The sequence below is a fragment of the Monopterus albus genome, unplaced genomic scaffold, assembly GCF_001952655.1.
Source record: "Monopterus albus unplaced genomic scaffold, M_albus_1.0 scaffold340.1, whole genome shotgun sequence".
Taxonomy (NCBI): Eukaryota; Metazoa; Chordata; class Actinopteri; order Synbranchiformes; family Synbranchidae; genus Monopterus; species Monopterus albus.
This window is the reverse complement of record NW_018128220.1, coordinates 34,378-60,819: the sequence shown is the minus strand read 5'-3', so window position 1 is coordinate 60,819 and position 26,442 is coordinate 34,378. Positions and strand designations below refer to the sequence as shown.

Below are 26,442 nucleotides of genomic sequence, written 5' to 3'. Positions count from 1 at the left end.
TTTCTTTAGCCAAGCCACCCAGGCATTGCGATGCTGCATCAATTTACACCAGAGTTACAAATGGCTTAGGTTGTCTTGATTTTGAATACAGAATCCCATTTTATTTTTAGCTTCTAACTTGCACAGAACTGCAGGCTGATGACTTGTATCGTCTCCTATAATGAGGCAGTTTGTCTCGCTGTAATAACAAAGAAAAAAAAAAAAGAGGTTCTTTGCACACTGCAACACGTTTGCTACATGTGTATCAATCCAAGTGGCAAGGTGGAACAAGGCCCAGTGGCTCTAGTTTGGTTTTCACGACACAGAACTGAGTAGTGTCCTGATGTGAGTCTAACAGTGGCATACACATCATGAGACCAATGTTTAACACGCAGCAAAGGAGGGTCAGCAAAAGGCGAAACGACTTTATCTGGAGTACCGCGTAGTGTTTATGTGCAGGGGACAGTCATTGGCTCATGCACGTCACGTCCTCTTTGGGATGCAAAAAAGAACACCACAAATTCAGTTGTGATACATCTTTATTTAACAAAAGTATCTTTACATGCAGGTTTTTAAGACAAACTGATGATAAAACACCATGAACACAAAACTAAACGGGATGACTCGCTGCAAGCGGAAATTATTCATATTTGTTGGGTGCAGTACTGTAGGAACTCCCCTGTTTAGAACTCTTCTGAATGAGAAAAAAAGAACAGACTTAGTGCTGTGGGTTTGACTCCAGATAGATGACAAACATTAACAGTGAATGCAACCATCCTTACAACAGACAGTAAACACTCCATTAATCACACTAGGCAACTCTGCATGATGTTGTTTGACAAGACAAGAGATGGAAGCTGTTCATCTCCAATACGCACAACTCCTGTAATGTCTGATGCCAGTAAAGTGCGTTCATACTGTATTGGCTGCTCTGTGATGGTTAAACCCAAAAAACACCAAAGAGATGAGATACTGGTGAGTACTGTGCTCGCTTTAAATTTGGCTTCATCACTTTTTGAGGGAAACACGTTAAAGGTCAGCTGAAGGGGAAAAAGTGCAACTTGGGTAAATTTGAGAGATTTTTTTATGCTCCAGCTGCATTTTGCAGGTTTAAAGAGTCTGTTCACCCAAAAGACCAAAAACAGATTTTCTCACTTACCTCTATTGGTATTTAGCCATGCAGACAGTTTAGGCAGGGTTTTAAGATATCTGTCTAAGATTAGTGTTGCCACCCCTGTACAAAGGAGAGAAAGCAATGGTGCTCAAATTATTAAACAATTTACTTATTCAAGTTGCACCTCCCTCCAGAGTCAATACCCCTATTACTCCGTTCATTGCTCATAATCCGCTGTGAAAAGGTTTTCACTGGAACTACTTTCTATTCACAAATTAGTTCCTACATTCTAATACCCAGATTAACAAGGGGAATAACCCAGGAAAGAGATTCTACTCTTGAATCTTTTGAAACTTTTTAATGCTGTGAGCACCAAGATCAGAAGCACACAGAAAACCCAGAAATAACCTGACATCAGCACTGTATGAAAGACTGCAACTCACATTAGTTTGAATTCGAGTACTCTGTTGGCACAGTGGGGGTGGCAACGCAGAGGGCCCTGGCAAAAAGGCTTTAGTTCCATTGTAATTTTCACAAGGTCTAAGCTCCAGTGTACATAATCAGACGCCTAGGGAGAGTGTCTGTCCTTTTGAGCTGTACAATATTGTACAGAAGTAGAAGAAGACTGACAGGGGAAAGGTGAAAATAACTAGTTGGAGTCAGTTTACTGTGACAGTGCACCACTTAGCTGGTTATTACAAAGAGAAATTTACCATACCAATATGTTATCAAATGTACAAACAACATGGAGAAGGAAGAAACAACTGGAGAAAACACATTCAAATGTCTAGATCTGCTGGTTACACTTATAATCCTAAAAACTGTTGAGGCCAAAAGAGAGGAAAAAAAAACAAAACTGGAAGTCAGGAGTAAAATATTTAGCTGCACACCTTGGCAAACCTATTCTAAACTCTTTGGCATGTTTGACCAGCAAAGTTTATAGTTTATAAGTTCATTTCTTTTTCCTATGAATATAAAAATCGAAATAGTAAAAAGTAAAACAAGTATCAAATTTCATATCCTGTATAGTTTATCTTACAATAAAATGTTAACATTAAAGTGTTTTATGCCCAAAAAAGCTTGATATCAATACTACAAAATAATCTAAGCCTTTATTTACACAGCAAAGTGTCACTTCTGTACAGAACATTCATTTCATTAGAACACATACAACACACGTTCATGGCTCATTCATCCTAAATACACACCTATTCCAATGGAGTAAAAGAATTTTTAGGTACCACTTGTAGGGTTCTTTCTCGTCCTTTCCCTGGGATCGAGCTCCATCAGGTTCCATGTCACATAAAGTCATGAAGCTCTGCCTCCAAGGCGGCAGCCATCTCATCTGCCTCTGAGCTGCTGCCTTCCTCTTCCTCATTGGAGTCTTTGGAGGACTCGTCAGCAGATTCTTCTGTCCCCTGCTTGTTCTCCACATCATCATCCTCCTCCTCGGCTTCATTATGCTTACGTTTGTGGCCCCTATAAAGACAAGATGATTTAGAAATGACCTCAATGTCCCATTTAATATACTTAGGCCACAATGTTGCTTTTTTTTTTTTTTGCTTTGTTTATAGGTTCCAAACAACCAGAAAATAAAAAAGAATACTAACAACAAAACCAGACTACACTCCTTTATGGTGGGGACACATTTAATGATAGTTGGAATGATTATGAATGGGATCTGACTATAACAACAACAGTGCCAGTGACACCCACAATCCTGTTAGCAAAGCTCTGTGGAAATCATTCAGGTAGCAGCTTCTGCTGATCATTTTTGTTTCTGGTTAAAACGGCAACCAGCGTAGTCATACCAGCAGTTGCTATCTAATGTTAACGCTGTGACTTAAATTGATGACTGGACAAAATGAAAGTGGTTGTTGTCGGGTTTGTGACCTCGCTGCAGCCGGTGGACAAACAACACGCTGTCTGCTTTTAGCCGGAGATCGTTTAGGAGGTAAAGAGGCATATAACCACAGTGAAGTGAGTGCTTCTCTGTTGTTCCAACAGAGTGAGACGTCTTCACTGGTAAAACTATCAGTTAATCTCACATCAGTGATGGAAATTTATTTTTTTATTGAAACAAAGAAACACATTAACAAAACAGTACCGAACATGGGAGACAAGACAACAGTTACATGACATTACAAAAAGATATAGAGTGTTTAACGAGGTTGTAGTGTGTGAAGTGTGGGTATTTCCAACTTATGCAGTCTATGAAATGCAAGAAAGGGAAAAGGAGGGGAAGTAAATAAATAAATAAATTAAAAAGACCCATAATAATGATGATAGCAGTACTACTAATAAAATCAACTTGTTACATTTTAGAGGTTGGTGGGATTGTGCGTGGCCTCAGCCCCAGGTACTTGATTCAAATTGAAATGACTTAAAAATGGGTTCCATGTGTCATAAAAAGCTGATAAACTATTCTTGTGAGTAGATGCCATTTTCTCTAATGTGATGTTATTCTGTCAGAAAGATGGTCCAGTTATGATGACTGATGTACTGTAGAGTGGTTTTTTTTGTTTGTTTATTTTTATTGAAACAAAGTAACACATTAACAAAACGGGACCGAACATGGGAGACAAGACAACAGATACGTGGCATTACAAAAAGATATAGAATGTTTTACACAATTGTAGTGACTTTGTCTTAATTATGAATTTTAGCTGATTGTACTGGAGGAACTGTTCTCTCTGAACTCCGTACTTCTGGATCAGTGTATTAAATGATATGAACTGGTTATTTTCAAATAGGTGATATACAGTAAGTGAGTGATTCCTTTGTGTTGCCATGTTGGAAAATAGATAGGGTTATTATGTAGTTGGAAATCAGGGTTGTGCCAAATTGGAGTGTATCTACATGGTGCAAGTGATGATTTAGTGATTTTGTTTACTTTCCACCAGGCTGTCAGAGTTGAGAGGATTGTGATGTTTTTACAGTGATTCATTTTCTTAGTAGAGTTTGGTAGAAAAGGGAGGTCTGCAACCGAGTTATTCAAGTTATTTTTGCAGTAATTTTGCTCTAATTCTATCCATGCACTCTTGTAGCTGTCCTTCTGAATCCATTTGACTAAATACTGTAGCTGATTTGCCAAGTAGTAAGATTGGAAATTTGGTGCTTTTAGACCACCTAGTGATTTCTTCTTTTGGTCTGTAGATAGAGAAATCAGTGATGGAAATTGTGTGGGATGGTGCACATGCGAATGGTCATGAAGATTCATCATCTATCATCTTTTACATTATAATTACAAATCCTGCACTTTAGTTCATTTTGTTTTTTTGTTGTTTTTTTTTTACCCAAAGCACTACCAGATGGAAAAGGGGCATTTTTGGCTATATCTGATAATGTTGACTAAAATGTGAGTTAATGAATTCCACAACAGACATATTTTAATACAAGGTGAGAATGGAGTGGATTCAAGATGAAACCAAAGATAGGCAAGCAAAAAATAAAGAAAAAACCCCAAATGCCTTCCCTCTTTCCACTCCAGCTTCTCCATGACATTCTCTGCAGAGTGGCTTATTAGTATGATGCTAATGAGGTGTGCACGGTTTCATATTGCTGCTGTGGGGGTCTGACACCGACTCTCCTGAAAGGGCCCCTATCATTAAACCAGACCACTGTCAGACATCTTTGCTAACCTCCCACAACAGCGTGTGCTTCTACTGTAGCTGACTGTTCATTAAGGGTCAGATGTCAAGTAATATCAACGAAGCCACTCAGTAACATGACAATTACAGCAGACCCCTCCGAACTCTGTGGTGTGTGTGGGGAGGGAAAGGGTTGTGTTTGTGGTACAACAGCACGGGTCCGATCTTCCGAATTGACAATAAATTTAATTTCTGGAGCAATATGGTCAAAGCTCAGTGGTCAGAGGGTAATGTGAGAATCAGCAACAATGGCAAGAGATGAGGCAACTGGTTTATTTGTAGATGATGTAGGAAAATGAACCAATCCCCAGTGTACTGACATCAATGACACTGTCTCTGGTTGGTGACACTGTATGAGTCATTCCAGCCAAGTGTGTGCATATATACACATGGAGAAGTGTGTGGTTTTACACCCGTATCCCACCACCCCCTCTTATCCCATTTCCAAATATTACCAGTGGAGACATCAGGGGGTGGGTGGGGACAAGTCCCTTCATTGCTTTCTGCTTTGCATCATTACATCCAATCTAAACCCCGGTCTATTAATCCAGCCACCCACAGACGCACACATACTGCACACATTCCCACCACATTCACACGTGTCAGTTCCAAAACAGGCTTCATTTGTAATCTACTTTTATTAGTTCTGCTGGTTGCACATGCTGTTAAACGGCACCCTGACAAAGAGAACTTCCTGCAGTTTACCAGTTTATTTACACTTTAGCCATTTTAATTAACATACTCAAGGCAGAGCAAACTATAATAAATGGTATCAATTTAATTTTGAATTTGATAAATGATATTTTCATTTTTATTTTAAACAGTTACTCACTGGTTTAAGCCTTTATGCATAAACTCCAAAGCAAAACTGCTACAAAAATGGAAACCTTTAACATTACTGTAGTGAGAGAAGCAGTAGTTCCCTCAGAAATTTTGGATTTTACAAAGAAATGACCTCAAAAGGAGTACAATCCACAGAAGGGGTCACAAACTAATTGTGGAGAGATAAAAGTGAGGGGGTTCTCCAACTTGAGCGACAAAATAAGTGAAAGATAAGACTTCAAGAGGCAAATTCAAAGTTTCCCCATTATTTTCTTTTACATAGTAATTGACAGTGCAAGTGCTCAGATAATAGGATCTTATGAAACACTTCACTTAAAAATGTTCATTAGTGGATCTCTTACTGGCCAGTAAAGCTGAAGATGTGGCTGTGAACGACACTGTGCCATCACAACTTAAGAAAGTTCCCAACAAGTTTCTCCTTTTAAGAAACTTAGGGTTCTTTTTCAGTGAGAGAGGTTAAACAGTACAGTAGTGCTGGCTTGTCCAGTAGTTGTAAAATGCTGAGAGAGAAATCAAATGCACCAAGCCCAAAGCCGGCTCTGTGAGACCACTTTGCACTAAGCTGCTGATCTGTCTGGTAGCAATCACCAGGCGGTGTTGTAGTTATTTATGCAACTTTTACAACCTCAATCTGAGTGAAAATGTGGGCCCCTCCTACTGATTTATTAGAAAAATTTCCATTTAAAGGCCTCTCTAGGTGCTTTTCAAAAATAAATATGCATTTATCTGAATTCTGTTCATGACAAAATGTGAGAAATGTCGATTATGAGGGTGCAAAAGGCAATAAGGTGCTGTTTTTACAGACACCGAGGTTGAGGTGTTATTACCTCTAAGCACCATGGGAATGTAATTGCATTAGGGATGTCAGGAGGTCTGCTAGTGAACAAAGAGCCTGCAGAGACCCCTGCTTCAACACATCATTAGAGATTAGTCAGGACAACCGTATCTGCCACAACTTGAAACACACTTTTTGAGCTTTTGTATTTAAGTCCTGCACTAACGCTGCCCAGGGGATCATTTAGAAGGGCCAAGACTTTACACAAAGGGCAAGGTTTAATCTTGTGATGCAGAATAAATATCCCTGCTGATAAAGAAGTAACAGCAAGGACTCTCCTCAATGCATCCCAATGTGGGAGTAAAGAAAACAGAGGCAGAGAAAAAGGAGAGGAGTGAGACTTCAGACACTTCTGACAGCTCCGTTTACAGGAGAAAGGAAGGGGGTTTCGAGGGAGAGGGAGTAAAAGGCAAATGGAGCAAATAAGGAGTGAAACGGGAGGAAACAGAGCATAGAAGACAGATGAGGGAGGTAATGAACTAATGAAAGCAACTTTAAGGACTAATATCTTGCAAAGACCAAATCTTCTTGGTTTCTCTGGGGAAAAGAGAGGTCCTACAAGTTTATGAGGCTAGGTTCAACATCCAAAGGCCTCATCCCTCTCAAACAAACACCACAATAACTGATAAGGACCAACATCAATGCCAATTCCAGTTCCACTCCCCTCAGTCATTTTCCATGTCTGTGGGTAAATTCATTATGATAGGACTTCCGGTTGATACACCACCAAGCTGGCTGTGTTGTAGAGGAGCCCCCAAAGGAACCAGAGAAAGTAAAGATAACCCCCCTTGAATTGAAGTTAGAACAGGAAAAACCAATAGCGATAGAGTTCAAAATCAAGAGGGGGTGAAAAATACGCCGGAATATACTGTCGCCGACGAACTGTAAGTAAGCAAATTAACTCGAAGAGACAAGTTGGATAACCGGCGCTAGCACTAGCTACCACTGGATAAAGCTAACCACTGTAAGACAAGGCTATATAAAAGCAACGACAAAACGACACATTGGAAAGTATCTTGGGCGGGGAGAATATGGCAGACTACAACAAACTTGCCGAGTTGCATGTGTAACCGGTCGCCTTTGGGTCTCTAAACTGTCCTCTTAATCCTCGCCTGTCCCTCTGGTGACTGGCCGTGCTGCGTTGTGTTAGCTTTGGGACACATGGATCGACACACTTGCTATTCACGGGGCCCTTTATTGCTGGTCATAGAAAAAAAATACATACAACAGTTAGCCTCCAGTGAATGCTCAGCTCGCTCCTAAACAAAAACACACAACAAGTTTACCCATGCGACCCAGGGTGGGCGATAAAAGTAAAATAGTCGTAAATGGATAGAGCGCTCACCTCTTTCTACTCGACACCGTGCAGGAAAGAGAGCGGGAGAGGTGCGCGACCCCTATTTATACCCGGCTACCAACGAAGAAAAGCATGGCTCAGTTGCGAGTCCTAGTGGATTGGAGGTATCTCTGACCAGGCATGTGAACTAACTTACACATGTACCAAAACATTTTCTGTAATGATTACATCCCAGTTACATTTTGTGTACATATTACATCCTGATAACATTCTGTGTACATATTACATCCCAGTTACATTTTGTGCAATTATTATACCCCGGTTACACATGAAGTACTTTTGCAAGAAATAAGAGGCTTTCGCCAAGAAAACAAGGAGCAGATGGAAGGCATCAGGGAGGAGTTTGCAAAGGTAAACGGCAGACTGGATGAAGCTGAAGGTAGAATAGAGAAAGCGGAGGAGAGGATGCACAATACGGAGGATGTGGTGACTGAACTTCTGAAGCTACACATTAAGTTGGAGGACAAGTTAACGGAGTTGGAGAGTCATTCTAGAAGAAAGAATATTAGGATTTATGGCTTGCCAGAGTTAGCAGAACGAGACTCCCCATCAATGAGCACTTTTGTGGAAACGCTGCTATGGGAAGGCTTGGAGCTGGATGAGTCAGATATCCACATCGAACGCGCACATCGCTCACTGGGCTCTCCCCCGCCAAATGAGGCTCCTCCACATTCGATAGTCGTTAAGTTTCTAAGTTCTAAGAACAGATACTTCGCAAGGCCTGGTCAAAAAGAGGATTCACCTGGAATGCCAAAAAAATAACATTGGATCATGACTGCCCTCCTCTCATTCTTAAGAAGCGGAAGGACTATGCAAATGTGCGCAAAACTCTGAAAGAAAATCAGGTACAATTTCAGACCCTCTTCCCAGCCAGATTGAAAAGTAAAATATACAGATGGAGCCAGAATATACAACACGGTGGAGGAAACGACCAAAGATACGACTAGGAGAGGCTACACGGTGAAGATCATCAAACTGCACGACACAATCCTTGAACAGCTGAAGCGGCTGACCTGGAATAGAGCGGCCAAAGGGTCCAGGAGGCAGCAGAACCCAGGATCAGACCCCGGCTACAAAGAAAAATTGAGAGCCTTCAGGAGGACTGAGACAACGTCTGCAGGAAAATGAGGTTTTATTTACATTTTTTTTTTTTGAGATGGTGGCGAATGACCCCTCTGTTCTGTTTTTCCTTTTTCTTTATTTTACTTATGTCAAAAATAAGTGAAAATACTTGCATAACTACAAATGCTATACTGGTGTTGAAAAGAAATACTACATGGTTCTTCAGGATGCTGGTGTGGAAAAAATATCTTTTAAGGCTTAGTGAGTGTAAAATAAATACTTAACATCAGTTCTGAAAGTTATTACAATGCTAAATCCCTTGAAAATAATTAGCTTATAATAACGTCGACTGCTTGAACTTTGTCATTTTGTATCTGATGTGCGTTTTCATGTATTATTGTTACAGCAATACTTACAGAGAATGCCTTTCATGCACTCACTACAGCGCGTCGACATAGCACAACCACCGCTAACTCTTGCTAACTTATTTACCGCTGCGAGATATGGCCTTGTTGTGCACTTCCTGTCTCACTTAAAGGGCCAACGTACATAACTAAACTAAGGCTATATACAAGTCAGAACAGACATCATACAAGAGATTTATACAACGGAAAAAAAAATGTCCTTTTCACTCAGACTGCAGAAGGACACATTTTACCAGATATGGTCGAAATGGACGAAATATGTGAAACCTGTAAGGCCTGACTTTGTGTAAAACTACTGGGTGCCTATGTAGTAGTGAAGCTACATTGACTATCTATACACAGTGAGGTACCAATAGAGAAGTGGTTCCCCAGCCCCAGTCATGTTCTTTGTTTGTTGTTGTTTTTCATTTTGTTTTCCTGGTTTAAAAAAAAAAAAGAAAAAAGCAAAAGTATTGTATGGTAATACATTGCCTATTGTACTCAATATGCAGCGTGCTTTTTCAATAAAAAAGTAAATGGAAAAAAAATTGTTACGGTAGCACCTAATTCCTTTGTAGTAGCCAGATACAAATGAGTTAACATAGTGGATCTTTACTATTAGGAAGTAACTGACCAAAACCAAAACACTGCTGAAAGATGCCAAAAAGCTCCTTAAAGCTATGGGGAACTGTAGACTCTGTTGTTTATAGCCACTGTAACCATTAATATACCGTAGAAATATTGAACTTTAAAATGTTTCTAGACATGCTGCTGGTTTTACAGAAAGCACGTGAAAGCAATCCCTCTGTTTCTATCGTACATGTCCACTGCTTTAAACCAGAGCTCATAAAAGGAAAAGAAAGTCAATTAAATGCTACTTTAGGCACATGTGATGTTTTAACCCATGCGGCTCATGTAGAATTTAATGGCGGGAACTTTAATTACTACAAAATGGCTTTAATACAGTGCAAGTACTGTAAAAAGTTGTAATATGGTTGCCATAAATTTTACATTCACTGCCGGCCCAGACTAGAAGTATTCACTGTGTGTAGGCTGCCTAGCTTACTGATAAAACAGCTGACAGTTGTGATATTAATATTTAATGTTTTTAAAACAAAGGTAAATTAGGGTTATTTCCTTCACAAGGTTTCACTAAACCCTTCTAACAGATGAAAAAAATGTAACTTGCTGACAATATACAGTAATACTAGAGCAATGAGTGTGACAAAGGTGTGATGCAGCATGTCAACTGTGTGATTCACTGTCAGTATCAGTTAGATCTCCCCAGTCACCCATGCCTGCAGCAAAACATCCCCATCTCTGGCTCAGCCACAGGCAGCAGAATCAGATTAAAGCCCCCAGGTGTCCTTTCAAAGAACCTACTTATTTTCTCTGTCTGCTTACAGCAGCACCAGCTTTGACAGGGACAGATGATCTTTTCACAGAATTCCGGACCCTGCAGCTGGTTCAAAGAGCACAGGAAAGAAAAATGTCTGCCATCTTACTTTTTATGGTTTGACAGGGTGAGCTATTAGTTAAAGAATATCCTATAAAAAAGAGGCCTCCTGTTTGGTACTTGCAACATTCAATGCACCAAAAAACAACCATAAAATGTAAAGCTGACCTTGAGAAAGGAAAGCAAACTCTTCAAAGAAGAACTCACTGGAGTTAGAGTGCTGAGTTGTGGAATATATGTGCCATTTTTAACAGGAACTTGCATTTTGACCAGTTCAAAAGCTGAATATATTTATAAGCTCAGAATGTCCCTGCTCATAAAATATTTGAGGTGAGATTTTCCTTTAGAGCTTTCTGTCTTTACGTTCTATCAGAGCTAAGCAAACACACGCATTACCCCTGCTGGCTTCTGTATGTCTCATACTACACAAATATTAAAGCCCACTCAAGCTAGCTGACAGTGACAGACGACACACGCACACTGGTCTGAGGAATGAGATTCAAAATAGTAGACTGACAATATTAACATCTCTGTCTGACGTGCAGACAGCTCCTACAGTCCTGCATGAACATTCTTGTTGGGAGTGGAACCTCTAACCCTAGCAGTATGAATGTCACACAGAACAATTGGCAAAAACAGAACACGCTTGGGTCATATGTTTGTTCTTTCACTGGGGTGTGCAGTAAATAGCGTGAGTAAAGAAAAGACTCATCCCTTTCAAGACATTCATATTTTGTTGTTTCACAGCCTGAAATGAAAACACACAAACAGATGTTTTGTAGCTTTATTTAGTCAGTGCAGGTTACAACATACAAGTAAGAGAAAAAAATAGCAACAGCTCTGAATGAATAAATGGATAAAAAAAAAATGGAAAAAGCCAGTGGAGCACTTGTAAATTCAGCCAGGTGTAACTAATCACCTTCCGGATCATCTGTGATCAGTTGTAAAGATTGCAATTAGTTCAGAATAAAAGAAACTGTTCCTAGACCATTCCAGGCTTGTTAGTGCAACTGAAAGCAGTCTACTATGAGTGGCGAAGCGCTGTCATAAGATCTCAGGGACAAAGTTGTGGAAAGGCACATATCAGGAGATGGGTACAAAAGGAAATCAAAGGATTCATCTACCCCTAGGAGCACAGTTAAGTCTATAACTGAGAAGTGGAATGTATCTGGTAGCACCACGACTCTGCCTGGGTCAGGCTGTATTTCCAAAGTGGGCAGCAGAACGAGTAAGGAAACCGGTCAAAGAGGCAACCAAGAGACCAATGACAACTGAAGGAGTTACAGGACTTCATGACAAAAAGTGGCCATTTTATGTATATGACAACAAAATCATGAGTGCTCCACAAGTCTGACTTGTCTGTCAGGGCTGCAAGAAAAGAAAAACACTCCTCAAGAAAGGTGACATTAAGTCTCTTTTGAGCTTCGCCAAAGAGCACCTGGAAGATTCTGAGGCCAAATTGGAAAAGGCGCTATGGTCAGGTGAGACCAACATTGAACTCTTTGGTCTCAAACGTAAATGGTCATCCAGCAGAAAAGACAATACAAGTCATCATCCAAAGACCACCATACCCACAGTAAAGCATGGGGGTGGTAGCATCCTGTTGTGGGGGTATTTCTCTTCAGCAGGGACCGGGCCACCTGACAGGATCAACAGGGGGCAAAGTGCTGTCAAATTCTTAAGGAAAACCTGCTGCCTTCTACCACAAAAATGGGAAGAAGGTTCACCTTTCAACTTGACAATGACCCGAAGCACACAGCCAAATTGACCATACAGTGGCTGAAGGAGAAAAGGGTGAATGCCCTTGCCTGGCCTAGTCAGGGCCCAGACTTGAACCTTACTGAAAGTTTGTGGAATGACCTGCAGTCCACCAACGGTTATCATCCAATTTGACTGAGCTTGAACAGATCTGTAAGGAACAGTGGGCAAACACTGCTCAGTCTAGCTGTGCAAACTTGGTAGAAAAGTATCCAAACAGACTCAAGGCCGTATCAAAATATGAATACAAAATATTAATGCAGGGGGGTGATCTTTTTCCCAAATTGTTATTCCACATTTTTATTATTTTTCAGAACTGCTGATATTGTTTCTTTCGTTTGTGAGTTGTAAGCCACACTGAGTAACTAAAGCTGCAAAAATCCTGTTATATTTTCATTTGAGGCTCTAAAACAATAAAATGTGAATGTTTTGAAAGGGGGTGGCTCTTTTTTATACTCACTGCAGCTAATCTATGTAAGATCAGATCAAAAATCCAGCCCCAAAAAACAGTGAAAGCACAAGAAAGGTGGTTTGCGAATATACTGTGAAAATGGAATGTTGATATGATCGTTAAAATTGAAACAACAGAGTCTGAGAAATCCTGACATTTGGTCTGAAGTATGGGCCAACCTCAAAAACACTAAATTCAACATTTCCCATAATGTAGCTCAAAAGCAACTATTGTTATGACCCTTCTGGTAAATGTCTGTCAAACTCCATGGAGCTGCAACCTCTTATCTCCACTTTCAATACATGACACCAACGTTACGACATGTTAGTAGTCAGAGAGAGACAGAGCAAATCTGTGTTTAAATCACACATAAACCCAGTCTCTTGAACTGCCATCTTTCACCTTGTGCAGTATCGCAAAAATCAGGAACATCTTCTCTCAAAGTGATGCTGAAAAACTGGTCCATACTGGACTACTGTAACTCCTTACTATCAGGATGTCCCAATAAGTCCCTAAAAAGCCTCCAGTTAATCCAAAATTAACTAGCAAGAGAGATCATATATCTCTCCCATATTAGCTTCTCTCCACTGGGTCCCTGTAAAATTCAGAATAGAATTTAAAATCCTTCTCCTAACATACAAAGCCCTTAATGACAAGGCTCCATTGTATCTTAAAGACCTTGTAGAGCCTTATCATCCTAACAGAGCACTTCACTCTCAGAGTGCAGGTTTACTTGTGGTTCCTAGAGTCCACAGAAGTAGAATGGGAGGCAGAGCCTTTAGCTATCAAGCTCCTCTCCTATGGAACCAACTCCCGGTCTCAGTTCGGGAGGCGGACACCCTCTCTACCTTTAAGATTAGACTTACGACTTTCCTTTTTGATAAAGCTTATAGTCTGGGCTGGATCAGGTGACCCTGAGCCTTCCCTTAGTTATGCTGCTATAGGCCTAGGCTGCTGGGGGGCCCCATGATGCTGCTATAGGCCTAGGCTGCTGGGGGGCCCCATGATCCTCTCCTCTCCTCTCCTCTCTCTATGCTTCTATATGCCATCCTCTATCCACTCACCCCAACCGGTCGAGGCAGAAGGCCGCCCACCAAGAGCCGGGGTCTGTCGGAGGTTTCTTCCGTTAAAGGGAGTTTTTCCTCCCCACTGTCGCCAAGTGCTTGCTCAAGGGGGATTTGTTGGGTTTTCCCTATGTAATAATATTGATAACAGTAAGGTCTAGACCTTACTTTGTAAAGTGTCCTGAGATGACTTTTGTTGTGATTTGGCGCTATACAAATATAACTGAATTTGAACTTCTTCAATTGTGAAGTAATTGGTAGCTTTGACAGTTGTGTGCCATAAATACATCCTAATATTTTATGTGACCTTTAAATGGAAATTAACCAAGTCTTTTAGCATGTGCACACAAAACCTCTGTCCTCCTCTTGCTAATGTGCCCAAAAAACTTTCTAGGGGAAACACTTTACTAACATTACTAATGTAATTACTAATTGTGTGTTACTTATTAGAACTACTTGAGAACCTCATCAACTCCCTACAGACTTGCACAGAGAAAGGCTAATTACAAAACATTGTCCTATACTGAACACTGGCAATAAAGAGTGTGTTCAGTATGAAATAATGGTTTGAAAGAAAGAGTTTATCTTAACAAGACATTTTAAAATACAGCTGCAGAACAGCCATAAAACCTTGACTACTTTGAAACTCCCACCTGCCCACCGCCAGTGCTTTCCGCATCCTCCTGTGCAGTGGGTGGAGAGCACCGAGCAGGGTCTGAGTACAAAGCTTTGCCTCTCAAGCCAACTAACTGCCCCAGTGTGAGGCGGTGGTTCCTAATGAGGCAGTCTTCTCTTTACACCTCCCCACTGTTGACAGCTGTCTACTGACGTAGCAATCATCTTTTTCTCAGTACTGAGGGCTACACAGAGACTACTCCCATCTAGGATGATAAAAAACGTGCAAAAGTATGAGTTCTGATTAAGTTATGGAAAGAGTTTGGAGTTTTTAGATTTTGACCTTCTGAACAAAACTTTTTGTTAAATGAGATCTCGATTTCACTTCACTGATGCACTTGATCTCTGGTCACACTGACCTTTCAGTGCAGCTATAACTAAAGTTTAAAAGAGTTTTCAAGTAACTGAAACATTTACAGTAAGGCTACATTCAGCCCAGATTTTACACTGTGCCAATACACAGCCTTGGACCATGTTGGTAGCCAAATAGTTACAGTACATGCCATATAACTGCAACATCCACAGTTTGATACCAGCTGGGGATATCTGTTTGCAAGACCCCCTCTCCCATTGTTTCCTATCTCTCAGTTTCACTGTCCAATAACAGTGAAGTTGCTGAATAAGTTTTTGCATGAAAAAAAATATCATTTGGGTAGTGATAAACTATGGCTATTAACAGGCAGGTATTGTGAGATCAATCTGAACCATGAGCATACAAAGAAAAACTGCCTGCATCACCAGCTCAGAGCAACGAAACAGGAGGAAAAAACTGGGTCAGATTACTTACAATTTTAGTGTTCTTACTTTGGCATTCCTCCTTCCCTCCTCTTTTTATTTATGAAAAGCCTGAGTAAGCTATACTATTTCTCACTGTCTGCTCCCTCTCTTGCACTGCTGAGTTGGGCAGGGGGCACAGGGTTCAATATGCTGTTACTTGCCTGCTCCTACGCAGAGAAAAATACTGTTGAATTCAGTGTGCTCACAAGAGGCAGCCAGGCAAAGCCGACTGCTGTCAGTGTTTTCTAAATCCGTGTTACATTCACAATCCTACTTTTGTGCATGTGGCATCTTTCAAAGCACCTTTCGGGATTCAAGTATCAGGCTCATTGTCTGACCAACACAACTGCACACTGGCCATACCAGGGGACTGATGAGATGAGAGAAGGCTTTGATGATGTCCCTCAAAACACATACACAACTGTGTACATTCTGATTGCTTATATGGTTAGTGTTCCATGTCACTATGAAAACAAGTTGAGATGAGAGCATGTATCACTCTATAGCTTATCTCACTTCAGGGTCCACATCCTTCAAATGATGCGGTCTACGAAGGCAAGTGTTCCTGCCCCTACCGTTGTGTTATGAAGTGCCACTCTTGTCGCCTAGCAACCTTGACAGCTGTGCTGCGCTGTGCCGGCGTACAAAGAATCTTGGGATAGGGTGGGCCACAAAGGATGCACCAGTTGACTTGCAAATTCTTTTTTGACAACCTTCATTGTCCGGTGAAGGAAGGACAAATTTTTTGACCTCATTTGAAGGTCACTTCAAACACTGTCGCACATTTGATCAATTGGACACAGCTTTTATGTCAGGAATCTAAGGGGGATATTTACTAAACCTGTTGCAAATTACCGTCAGGCATGGGAAATATTGTGGCACTATATATATTTTTTTTTATTTAGCAGCAGTTTGACCTGAAAGCCTGTACAAGTCCTTCACATTAACAGCTGCCACGCTGACAGCACTGCTACAAATTTCACACCTGGTTTCTTCAGACATTAAATTTCAGCTGCAGTTCGATCCATTTCAGTGGTGGTAAATCAGGCGCTGAGGGTATTTGTATAAATTTCCATTCTCTCCCCCAATTTTTCCATCCCTGAAAGGTAATGCCTTAAAATACATATTGCATGAGACCCAACACGCACATTTCTGTGGTGCCACATTCTTTCTCTTTCGCTGCTGCAAAACCCCACTGTGACTCAGTAAATATGAACATATGGAATTTCACTGTCTAGCTCCAGAAAATGAGCCACAAAACCTTAGCAAATAACCCCTTCAGTACTGCAGGGAATGTTGTACTGGGCCAGACAAACTTAAGCAGTTGATAGGCAGCTATCACTATGGCCAACTAGACATCTACTGTATGCAACATTAGAAGCTTAAAGTCATTGTACTGAGTTAATATGATTTTAATTTGGGAGCAACTCGAGCTTTGTGTGGCATTATTTGGACCTATGTTAAAGTACATGTGTTTCTTTCATTCATTTGCCCTTATACTGTAGTGACATTATATAATGAATTAACTGTGAACACCTGCCAACTTGTTGCTCCTGGTCAATGACCAGGTAACACTGTAAGCCCTTTAGAAAAACCCTCTGCTACAGTTCAGCAAATGCCAAAATACATCTGTTTACATTCAAACACAGAAGCCCTCTAGCAACTGCAGGAATTACGACTGCAGTCCAAAGAGAGCAAAGGAGGAAGTCAGGTAATATTATTGTAAGGACAAAAGGTGGGATATGGAGGGAGCTGGTATAGATGGATGTGTCAAAAACTGTTTCAAACAGCCTTTGTGTGTTTGTTGTCTTTTTACATATTATACTGAAGCAATGACACTGATGCTATACAAAATAATGTGGGTATTAAAGCCTAATACTTGATTTTTTAGGTATAGGCTTGTGTCCCTTAAATCTGGTTATTAAAGAATTGTTTTACTATTTAACACTACAACACTCCAATATAATCCTGGCTAGGGGAAACACTGTGAACACACACTCACAAACCTTACCTCCTCATCTTATCTGACAGCTCACCTTGGAACAACTGCAACAAACACTAACTCACCTTTTCAGCAGAAGTGTGCTTGAGTAAAATCTTTGAACAGCACTGGAGGAAAAACATGGTTTATTCGCTGGAACAACTGTACTGGCTACGGCCACCCAAGAGTGTCAAATCTGCCAAACCACATAACGAAAGGCAGTTAAACAGAAACATCTCTGACTGCATGTCACCTAAGGAGCTGAATCAACACAGCCAGCTGCATTTAGATATGAATCAGGGGCCAAGGAAAACAGTTTTAGGTGACAAGCTAAATTCAATTAGGCTGTTTGTTTCGCTCATGCCTTGAATGTCAGACACCTGCACAAATTCCAGTTGTAAAGGCAGACATTTAATTAATCTGCAGCAAGCATCGTACCCTGCAGCAAAGGACAGACATGAAAGCTCTGTCTTCACGGAGAAAAAATACCGCAGTTTTGCTACAACAAAAAAAAGCTATGTCTGTCTGTGAGTTGAAGACAACAGCTTTCACACATTCAAATAGAATAATTTGGGCACTTACTGGAGAGACAGAGTGCCAGTACAGCAGTCTTCAGGGTATTAGCCGATCCTTAAAAACAACTACTCACAACAAGGCCCTTGGGTACAGATTCTCAAACTGTAAAACTCATGGAGTCTAACTTACGATACATGGATGGAGATAAAAGCCTTATTTCCCCCTTTAGATACCCATTATCCTCTCTGTTAGAAAACAAGGAGTAAATTGTTCCAAACACCTGCTGCTCAAAAGTAATAAACTTCCCAGCGAACCTCTCATCCTGTTGGAGTTTCAGAATTGCCTGACATTTTAACATGTGAACAATGATTCTGTGCTGCATGCTTAAACAGTAACTCAGCAAGAGCAGAAAGTATTCAGCATTAGCCTAGATTTAATGTAATGAAATGCAATTACAGATTCAAATATCCAACTCCTAACTTTCCCCCCAAACATGAAAAACAGCAGCAAAGCTATTTAAAAGAAGCAGTCACTGTTGTAAGGTTTTATTGCTATTTAAAATACTAAATACTACATGTTATAGATTGCTGCATATTCTGTCCAGTTGCCTTGTTAAACCGAATAGGCCCTCAATGAGAGAACTGTCTGACATTAGAAGCTGTTTAATCTAGTGTACTGTCGATTAATAACTGCTGCCCACAAATAACCTAAGGAATAATTGAGACTAGCAATAATTATACAACAGGCTCTGCGAAGGAGCTGAGATTTCACACTGAATCATTAAAAGTAGAACGAGGACAGACAGTCCATAAACAAGGCTTTCTGTTAATCCCAGAATAAGGGTAGACTATATATCTCCACATAGAAGTGTTGCCTGGAGAAGATGAATAAAAAGATCCCAGGGTGGGAGAAAAGAGCAAGGCAAGACGGTGAGTGAGAGGAAGAAAGCCAGAGAGTCCAATTCATAGTATGCCAGGATGAGCTATATTTTTCTCTTTCATCTGGGTCAAACCACATACTGAACAAAAGGTGGTAAATAAGTACAAGACCAAGTGGCCCGATCATGTTTTCTGCTCTGTTGTTTGGTGAGGAGGAAGATAAGCAGTAGGATTTAAATAATTAGGTTTTCCAGTGGTTCTGCTTTATCCTAACACAATGGCAAAAGGTTCTGACATCAAGATGAAGCTTGTTTTCCATTATGAGTTGATTATATTATCAGAAATATGCTTTCCTTCAGAAGCTTTGCTTACACACTTCAATACTGCATATTATCTTATGTAACTATGCCCTTACTAAGCAAAGCCAATGTGTTTTCACAAGCCAAAGCAGCTGTAAACACATGAATTTGCAGCAATCGTGGTGTGTGTGTGTTTGTGTCTCACTTGTCTAGCAAACAGTCCTTTTTCAAACAAATTCTCAAACAATAAACCTTACACTGAATGTACTTTTTTTTTTAAGAACCACTTACTGTATGTCCCCGTCACATTCAAATCAACTGGAGTCATACTGGCTAAGCTGTGAGAGAGCAGCTCCATTGCAATTTGATGAGGTTAGGAAAGTCAAGTATGGTAATTTACTGTAGCTGCACAAACTGCATCTATGATTTAATGAGGGAAATTTGAGTTCTGGTGGGTGGTCAGGGTTCACTACAAATAAACAAGCCATCACTGACAGACAGTTTACGGTGGGTTTTCGTGGTGTACTCATTTTTAGTTTTGGGCTTCAAAACGGCAATAAGACATGTTAAAGTACAGTTCTGGTAAGGGTTATATAATTTTGGAACAACACTTCTCTTAGTACAATTTGATCAGCTGCAGAGAAAAACTAACTTCACTTAAGTTAAAGCTTCATTTCCAAACATCCTGAACTGATTTCTGATTCACATTTAGTTCCATTTTGCATAATTCTACTGAAATGCAACAAAACAACCTCTGATGCAATGATTTTTTTTCTACCCTGCTTGGAAACCAAAAGGAAAAAAGGCTTACATTTTACACATGATGTAGATGCAGTTTTATATTATTTTAGATAGCACTGAATTTATACACAAGCTCATAAGTCTAACCTTTAAACTGAGAGGAGGTAAAACATGCACATGGTCCATTAAATCAAAATGTACAGAACTGCTCCGACATCCAAGCAGGTTAGTGTGTCTGCTATAGGTATTTGAATGAAAAAATACATAGTGCCCTTGAGAGCAGGACAGGCCATAAGAAATCTCATTAGTACTTAATGAATGCATAATGTAACCCCTTAGGACAAAACACTGATGTGAAAGCTTCAATAAATCATCTAAAGCCTACTGTAGAATATGTACTGCTAAATCACTACAAATGGTACATACAGTAACAGGGCTCCAATTCTGTTAAGGTGCCTGAGGCAGAACTCCCTTTAGTTTAAGAACTTGGCCCACCTGATTGAACCCACTTCTAAAATTTGCCCGAGGTTTATTGTTGTGCCATTAAGAACATCCATGGAGGAAAAAGAAGGCATGCACCATTATGTGAAACATTTCCCAGGGCACCTGTTACTTCCAAAAATGTTACTTAAAACAGTGGCAATCTGCAGTGGCAAAAGCTGACAAAGCACACAGACGCATCTGCAAGAGCGGGTACATGAACTGTGGTGTCTGCAGAAAAACTTTCCTTTTCTTAGCTTTTCGTTTTATTGTGTTTCTCTCAACAGGATTGATGAGAACAACATATTAGTACTGATGAGTGTGGAATTATAAACAATAAACTACAGCCCACCAAAGGGAAAAAGAGGTTAGTTAAATAATATATAAGCAGGGCTGCTGTCAGTAGTATCAAACTACTGTTTGCAACTGAGCCATCAGTAAACATGTACTGCCTGGTAGGGCTGAAGGTGCCATTTTCAGTTTCAGTTCAAATTAATTTAACAAGCTGTAACAGCTGAAAAGTTTAGTCACTGACTTTAAAGCGACAATGGTGCTAGCTAATTTAATCTATTAACATTGCAAAATAAAAGTCTCTTTGCATATTAGTGTCTGTAATATGTTCACACTGCCAAAGATTTATGCTGTTTAAATGGCCAGAGTGAATCTAAATAAAGAGGTTAATGCTGGAATGAACTGGTGGAGGTGGTGGCATTTTTCTTAGCCAAAGCCATGATGCAAAAACTGCTAAAAAGGAGGAGGAACTTGTGAGCAAAATAAACTCTTGTTCTAATTTTTTAGCCTGCTTAATTATTATAGTTTAGCCACCACAAAAATACAGTTAAATATTGTGATTAACACATTAGTCTATATCACCCATTAGACACTGTAGGTTCAGTTGTTCATCAAAGAGCGCAGTGATAGTAAAAGGGGTACAGAGAAGCATGACTGTGCTATAACAGCTATTTATACATATAGTCACAACCAAGACAGATTCTAATCAAGCTGCTGCTGCAACCTTGGGTTCACACATTTCACAAACTGTATGATAACCTCAATAAAAAAACTTTACAACTCATATGTCTCCTCCATCACCTCCGTGCTGGTGATGTTATACCATGCTCACTCAAGCTGATAAGTTTCACACTTTCATTTTTATTGGGAAATCGGCAAACGCTGGAGATACATGGAGCATCTGAATGAATGCATCTCACCTACAGAGGCAGGAAGTTAGAAGTGAAGAGAACTGATAATAGCAAATGTAGAGTGAATGGATCTACTTGCTGTACAAAAAAATGCGCATTCAAAAGAGAAAAGATTGGATGAAAAAGTCAGTGGTGCACTAGGAATAGTGGTGCAATGGGAAAGAATAATAATAAACTTCATAGCATATGGTAAAACCTCAGTATCTGACATGCATCACAAACCTATTGTTAACATTGTTACTGACTCAAAAGGGCAAGGCAAACAATTTCCAATGATTTCTGATCAATTTCTGTCTCTCATATCCTCATTTAAGTTGAAATATTATCTATGAGAAAACAAAAAAGTCTAGGGCTGCCTCCTCAAAGTCTAGTTGAATTAGCCTATCCGTTGGCTGAGACTCATCTAGTCAAACCTTTGTTTTTATTTTATTACATTTTATTTTTGGTCAGCCAGTGTACAATAAAAGGTAGCCCCAGCTCCCGTTAGTCATCTTCTCCGCCTCATTTCAGTCAGCATTTAAAGTAATGGCGAAATAACTGTGTTGAAATTGTACATGTAACAGAGTTCCAGAGATCGGGGACTGTAAAACGGTAAGCATTAATCTGAATGTTAATCACTCGATACCTATTGTGTGCTTCAGGAGGTTTAATATGTTTGCCACATCCTTGATGCTTTGAATGTGCAATGAGGCAGAAAACTGATCCGCCAAAATTAATCAGCAAACAAACAAAAAAAAGTCCTTGTGAAGCAGAGTTAATCTAATGCAACTGTCTTTTTTAGTTAAAGCATGTACTTATCCAAGTGAAAACATTCATGAGACTTGCTGTATGCAGTTACCAGCAGTGATAACAAAGGAGCTAAGAACTAATCCCCTTCACAATGCTAAGGGCCATAAATCATCTTTGAATCACATTGTTAGAGCTAATTATTTTGATTTACCTCAGACAGCAGTAGACAAAAGTGGTCCCTGGGACACAAAATGTTGCCTAATTTCTATGAAACCACATAGTTACTGTACCTGCTTTAACCCGGCACTGTAGCTGTAAATTTTTCTGCACTTAGTAGGATGGATCTCAACTTGATAAAAATAAGCAAGAAATTATTCCCCTATAGGTAACTGCCTAAATAAGATGTCTAGTAAATCATGGAGACAGATGTGGTTGCATTTCCAGTGCTTTAGTGTCTGTGGCATTGTTTTTAACATTAGACTGAAACAAGAAAGGCAGGAAGAGACACTGAATGATGGTGAGAACAAAACACACATCCACGTCACTACAGTATCTTAGCAATAGATGTATGTCTGTTATGTGCCACATATTTTAAAGGACAGTGCTGAAACCAGGAATGGAGTCTGACAGAATGACCACTATTAAGCCAGCTCTTGAAAGAGTGGAGGTCCCACAAGTTCACGTCTACATCAGGAAGCAGCTACATATGACTTCTTCTATAAATCTTGAATTGCCTCTAATGGCCTACGGGGCAGCACAGTTAAAATCTTTTCTCTGTTTGACAGAAGAATTACATTAATACAGTCTGACAGTCAGAGGTGGATGTCAGAGATTTGCTTATTTTCTCCTGTATGGGGCTCACAGCCTTTGTTAAACCTTATAGTGCATGCAGCATAGCATATTACTTAATACCTAGTTTTACTTAGCATTTCTGTGAAAACCTCATACCGCTGCAACCTTAATGCATAGTTTGAAAAACCTTCACTTGTGAATTTTATATTTTAGTCATATTTTGCTATAGCTAAAGGGGAACTAAACCAATTATAGCAATACTCTGATGATGTCATCAGGTTATCACATTTTGGGCTTAAGACATATTTTTAAAAGGAAGCCAGCTTAGCATTCATCTGAGTTAGAGCACAATTATTGGTTGGCAATTCGAGAACAAAAGCCAAACTTCAATAGTGATATTTAAAATAATAAATAAGTGACAGAGGGAAGTACAGCACAGGCAAGGTTGATAGAGAGGAGTGCACCAGCAACAGCCTACAAGAGTGTCAGAGCAGCACAGGGGTTAAACACCTAAGAGAAGCAGGGACAGAGGTCACAGTTGTAAATCATGACCAGAAAAGGTGTGATATTATTAGGCTATGTTACTGGTATTTTTTTTTTTTTTTTTACGAAGGGGCCCCAGTTCGAGTCCACACTGCTTTCAGAATTGATCTTACACTCTTCCACTTGTGTGCCAAGCTGTCCACTCATGTGCCCCTCCTCTGCACCACTGCACTGACTGGAGTTGGACTTCCAGAGATTTTCATCAGCAAGTAAACAGCGCTGTGGACCATGTATTTCAGGCTTGGCTCATTAGCAGCAACCAAGGTGTCAGACCAGGTGACAGATGGACTGACATGTCCAAAAGGGGAGAGGGTGGAAAAGAATCATCATGTTGCTGCCTGCTGATGCCTGAGCAGCCATGGATACTGAGCCACAACCACAAGAGAGCTTTCTTAGAGTACATGCAGGTGTAGAAAAACGCTCCAAACAAGTTATCTTTTTAAAGCTCTGATGATCAAAGCAACGAGGTGGAACAAGGACTAGCAAACAGAAAATCCAAGTCTGGAAAAAGAAGGGCAGTGGTCTAACCATAGGGTTATTACATCAGGAGACTGGAGGATGTGTGTGTGTTTTTTTTTTGTTTGTTTCCTTTTGTTTTAATGTTTGGCCAACAAATGTGTTGGCTCCTATTCTCTATCTTCTTCTCATTCATCATCTGATTCAAACCACAATGACTCCCTTAGCTATCTAATTTCAGTTCAGATTTTATGAAAGACATAACTGCACCACACTTTAGTGCAGCGCTACCAATATAATAATAGGAGTCCAGAGCAACTGCAGACTGGTTACAGCGGAGCACTGTGAGGGACTAGGGATAACCAGTAATATTATAAATTACTAAATTGCATTTCAATCCATGATGAAACTGAGTTGTTATTCCTGTGTTACTTGTCTTGTTCTTGCTATAACAAGTATATGATGTGTAAAAGATCAAATAAAATAAAATATAAACCCTATGTAGTAGTCTTAAATGCTGTTGTTTCTAGTTTCTCTGTTAGGATCCAAAGAAAAAGAAAAGAATAGCCACTGCTATGTATTCATAAATAAAAGAAAAAAGTTAATTTGTTGTTGTGACCAACTGACTGTGTAGGCTATTTCACTTAAGAGCACAACATAATTGAATTATCTTGCATATCCAGATACATCTAAACAGAGTGCACAGACAAGGCTGCAGCCCAAACACTGGCAGAGGATTCCAAATGGCTTAAACACTTTACAGAGTTTCAGATTAAACTGTATTATGCAAAGCTGGCAACTGTAGGAATTCAAATTACACATGTGAGAGGATTAAGTGATGTTTGAATATTTGAGAGCAATGTAAATACAACTAGAGATAGCTAATGCTATACCTTAAATAAAATTTTTAATAAAATGCAATATATTTTTATGGCAGCTTTGTTATTTCATGTAATGAATATGTATGTGTTCCTTGCTAAGAGCGTGCCAAAAACAGCTCAACTCAGGCATGCCTTTCGGTAATAACAGACTAACGTTCAGGACACTTTGACTGCCTGCTGTCTGTTTGGAGTTTGTCTCCATGGCAACGGACCAGACCATCTGGCTTCAACACCGCCGTGCTGATGAAGTGGTGTGCAATGACAGTAACTGGAAAAGTAAGACCTGAAAATATGCAGTACATTTGCAAGGACTCTCGATGGATTTAGATCCATGCCAACTGCAATTTAAGTTAAGCATCTTTCACAGTCCGAGGTGTTTATGCAAGAAGCCAAGGATCAACAGTGAAAGAGGGAGAAACTGACAGAGTAAACGTATCATAGCAAATGTCTGGTCTGGTGGGAATGTCATAAAAAACAAAAGCCAAAGTCAATTATTATACAAAATTTAACAATGAAGTTCTACATCTCACCTTAGCACATCACCTGGCAGACTGGCCTTGCTGGATGGTGTCTGAAGCCTCTCCTTCACACTGACTCCCTGAGGACTGAGTTCTCCTCCTGATACCATTCCAGCTCCTGCCTGCTGCTTCCGCTGCTCCTCTTCTTCATCCTCCACCTCGTCATTGCCTGGCTTCTCCTTCCCTCGCCCCTCACTCTCATTGTCACTCTCCTCTCCTAAGATGTCATCCACCTGCTCAAAAAAAAAAAGTTTTTCTTAGCTATTATTTTAGATTTTGGATCATGGAACTTGTGCGTCTTCCAGGGCATATTCTTAAAATAAATAAATAAATCCACCCACTGCAATACTTTACAATACTTTAAAAACTGTCAAAATATCCCTGTGTTTTACATATGGACTGCGCTCGAATGCAGATTACTTCCACGCCTTCTACTGAATACCAAGTAATTTTGGTCTCTCAGTATTTTGTACAAGACCTCCACCAATGCAAAAGACAACTTTTATTTGTAGGTAATCATTAAATAGCAGTAAAGAAAAGTTCTATCAAAGGAAAAATTCCTGTTAAAGTCTCATAAAGAGCTTTTGGAGGCTGATACTGATATTTAAGATTTCAAAAAATTATAAATTCATTGACCAACATTCTTTCTTTTAAAATAAAGAAAGTCAACATTTCCAACACATTTGTGTTTTTATGAACTGTGACCAACCTATACAGTTGAAAAATAAACTTGCCAGTGCTCTACAGCTGCCAAATCATGTAAAGGCATAATTTCCAAACCACCTCAAACACGTCTTTGACATTTCTGTACTTCTGACTTTAACTAGCAATTAAAGTGGTTTCATTAGCGTTAATAAGAAGTAAAAAAATAAATAAATAAAATGTGAAAAGACATCATCACAGCTTCCTAAAGGCCAAGATGTCTCCAATTGTTTGTTTTGTTGACCAACAATACTTTAATATCTTGTTACTTACAGTGTGTGTGTGTGTATATATATATA

General features: G+C 39.8%; 1 protein-coding gene across 1 annotated transcript in view; it reads right to left on the bottom strand.

The window, feature by feature from the left end:
- Positions 1-516: 516 nt before the first annotated feature.
- Positions 517-26,442, bottom strand: part of ctdp1 (CTD (carboxy-terminal domain, RNA polymerase II, polypeptide A) phosphatase, subunit 1) — a 59,546-nt gene continuing 33,620 nt past the window's right edge. The window contains exons 12-14 of the mRNA XM_020624861.1: positions 25,454-25,674; positions 2,335-2,572; positions 517-1,213 (exon numbers count right to left, since the gene is read on the bottom strand). Of these exons, the coding sequence (XP_020480517.1) occupies positions 2,392-2,572; positions 25,454-25,674 (402 nt within the window). The 3' untranslated portion in view covers positions 517-1,213; positions 2,335-2,391. The remainder of the gene's footprint in view (positions 1,214-2,334; positions 2,573-25,453; positions 25,675-26,442) is intronic.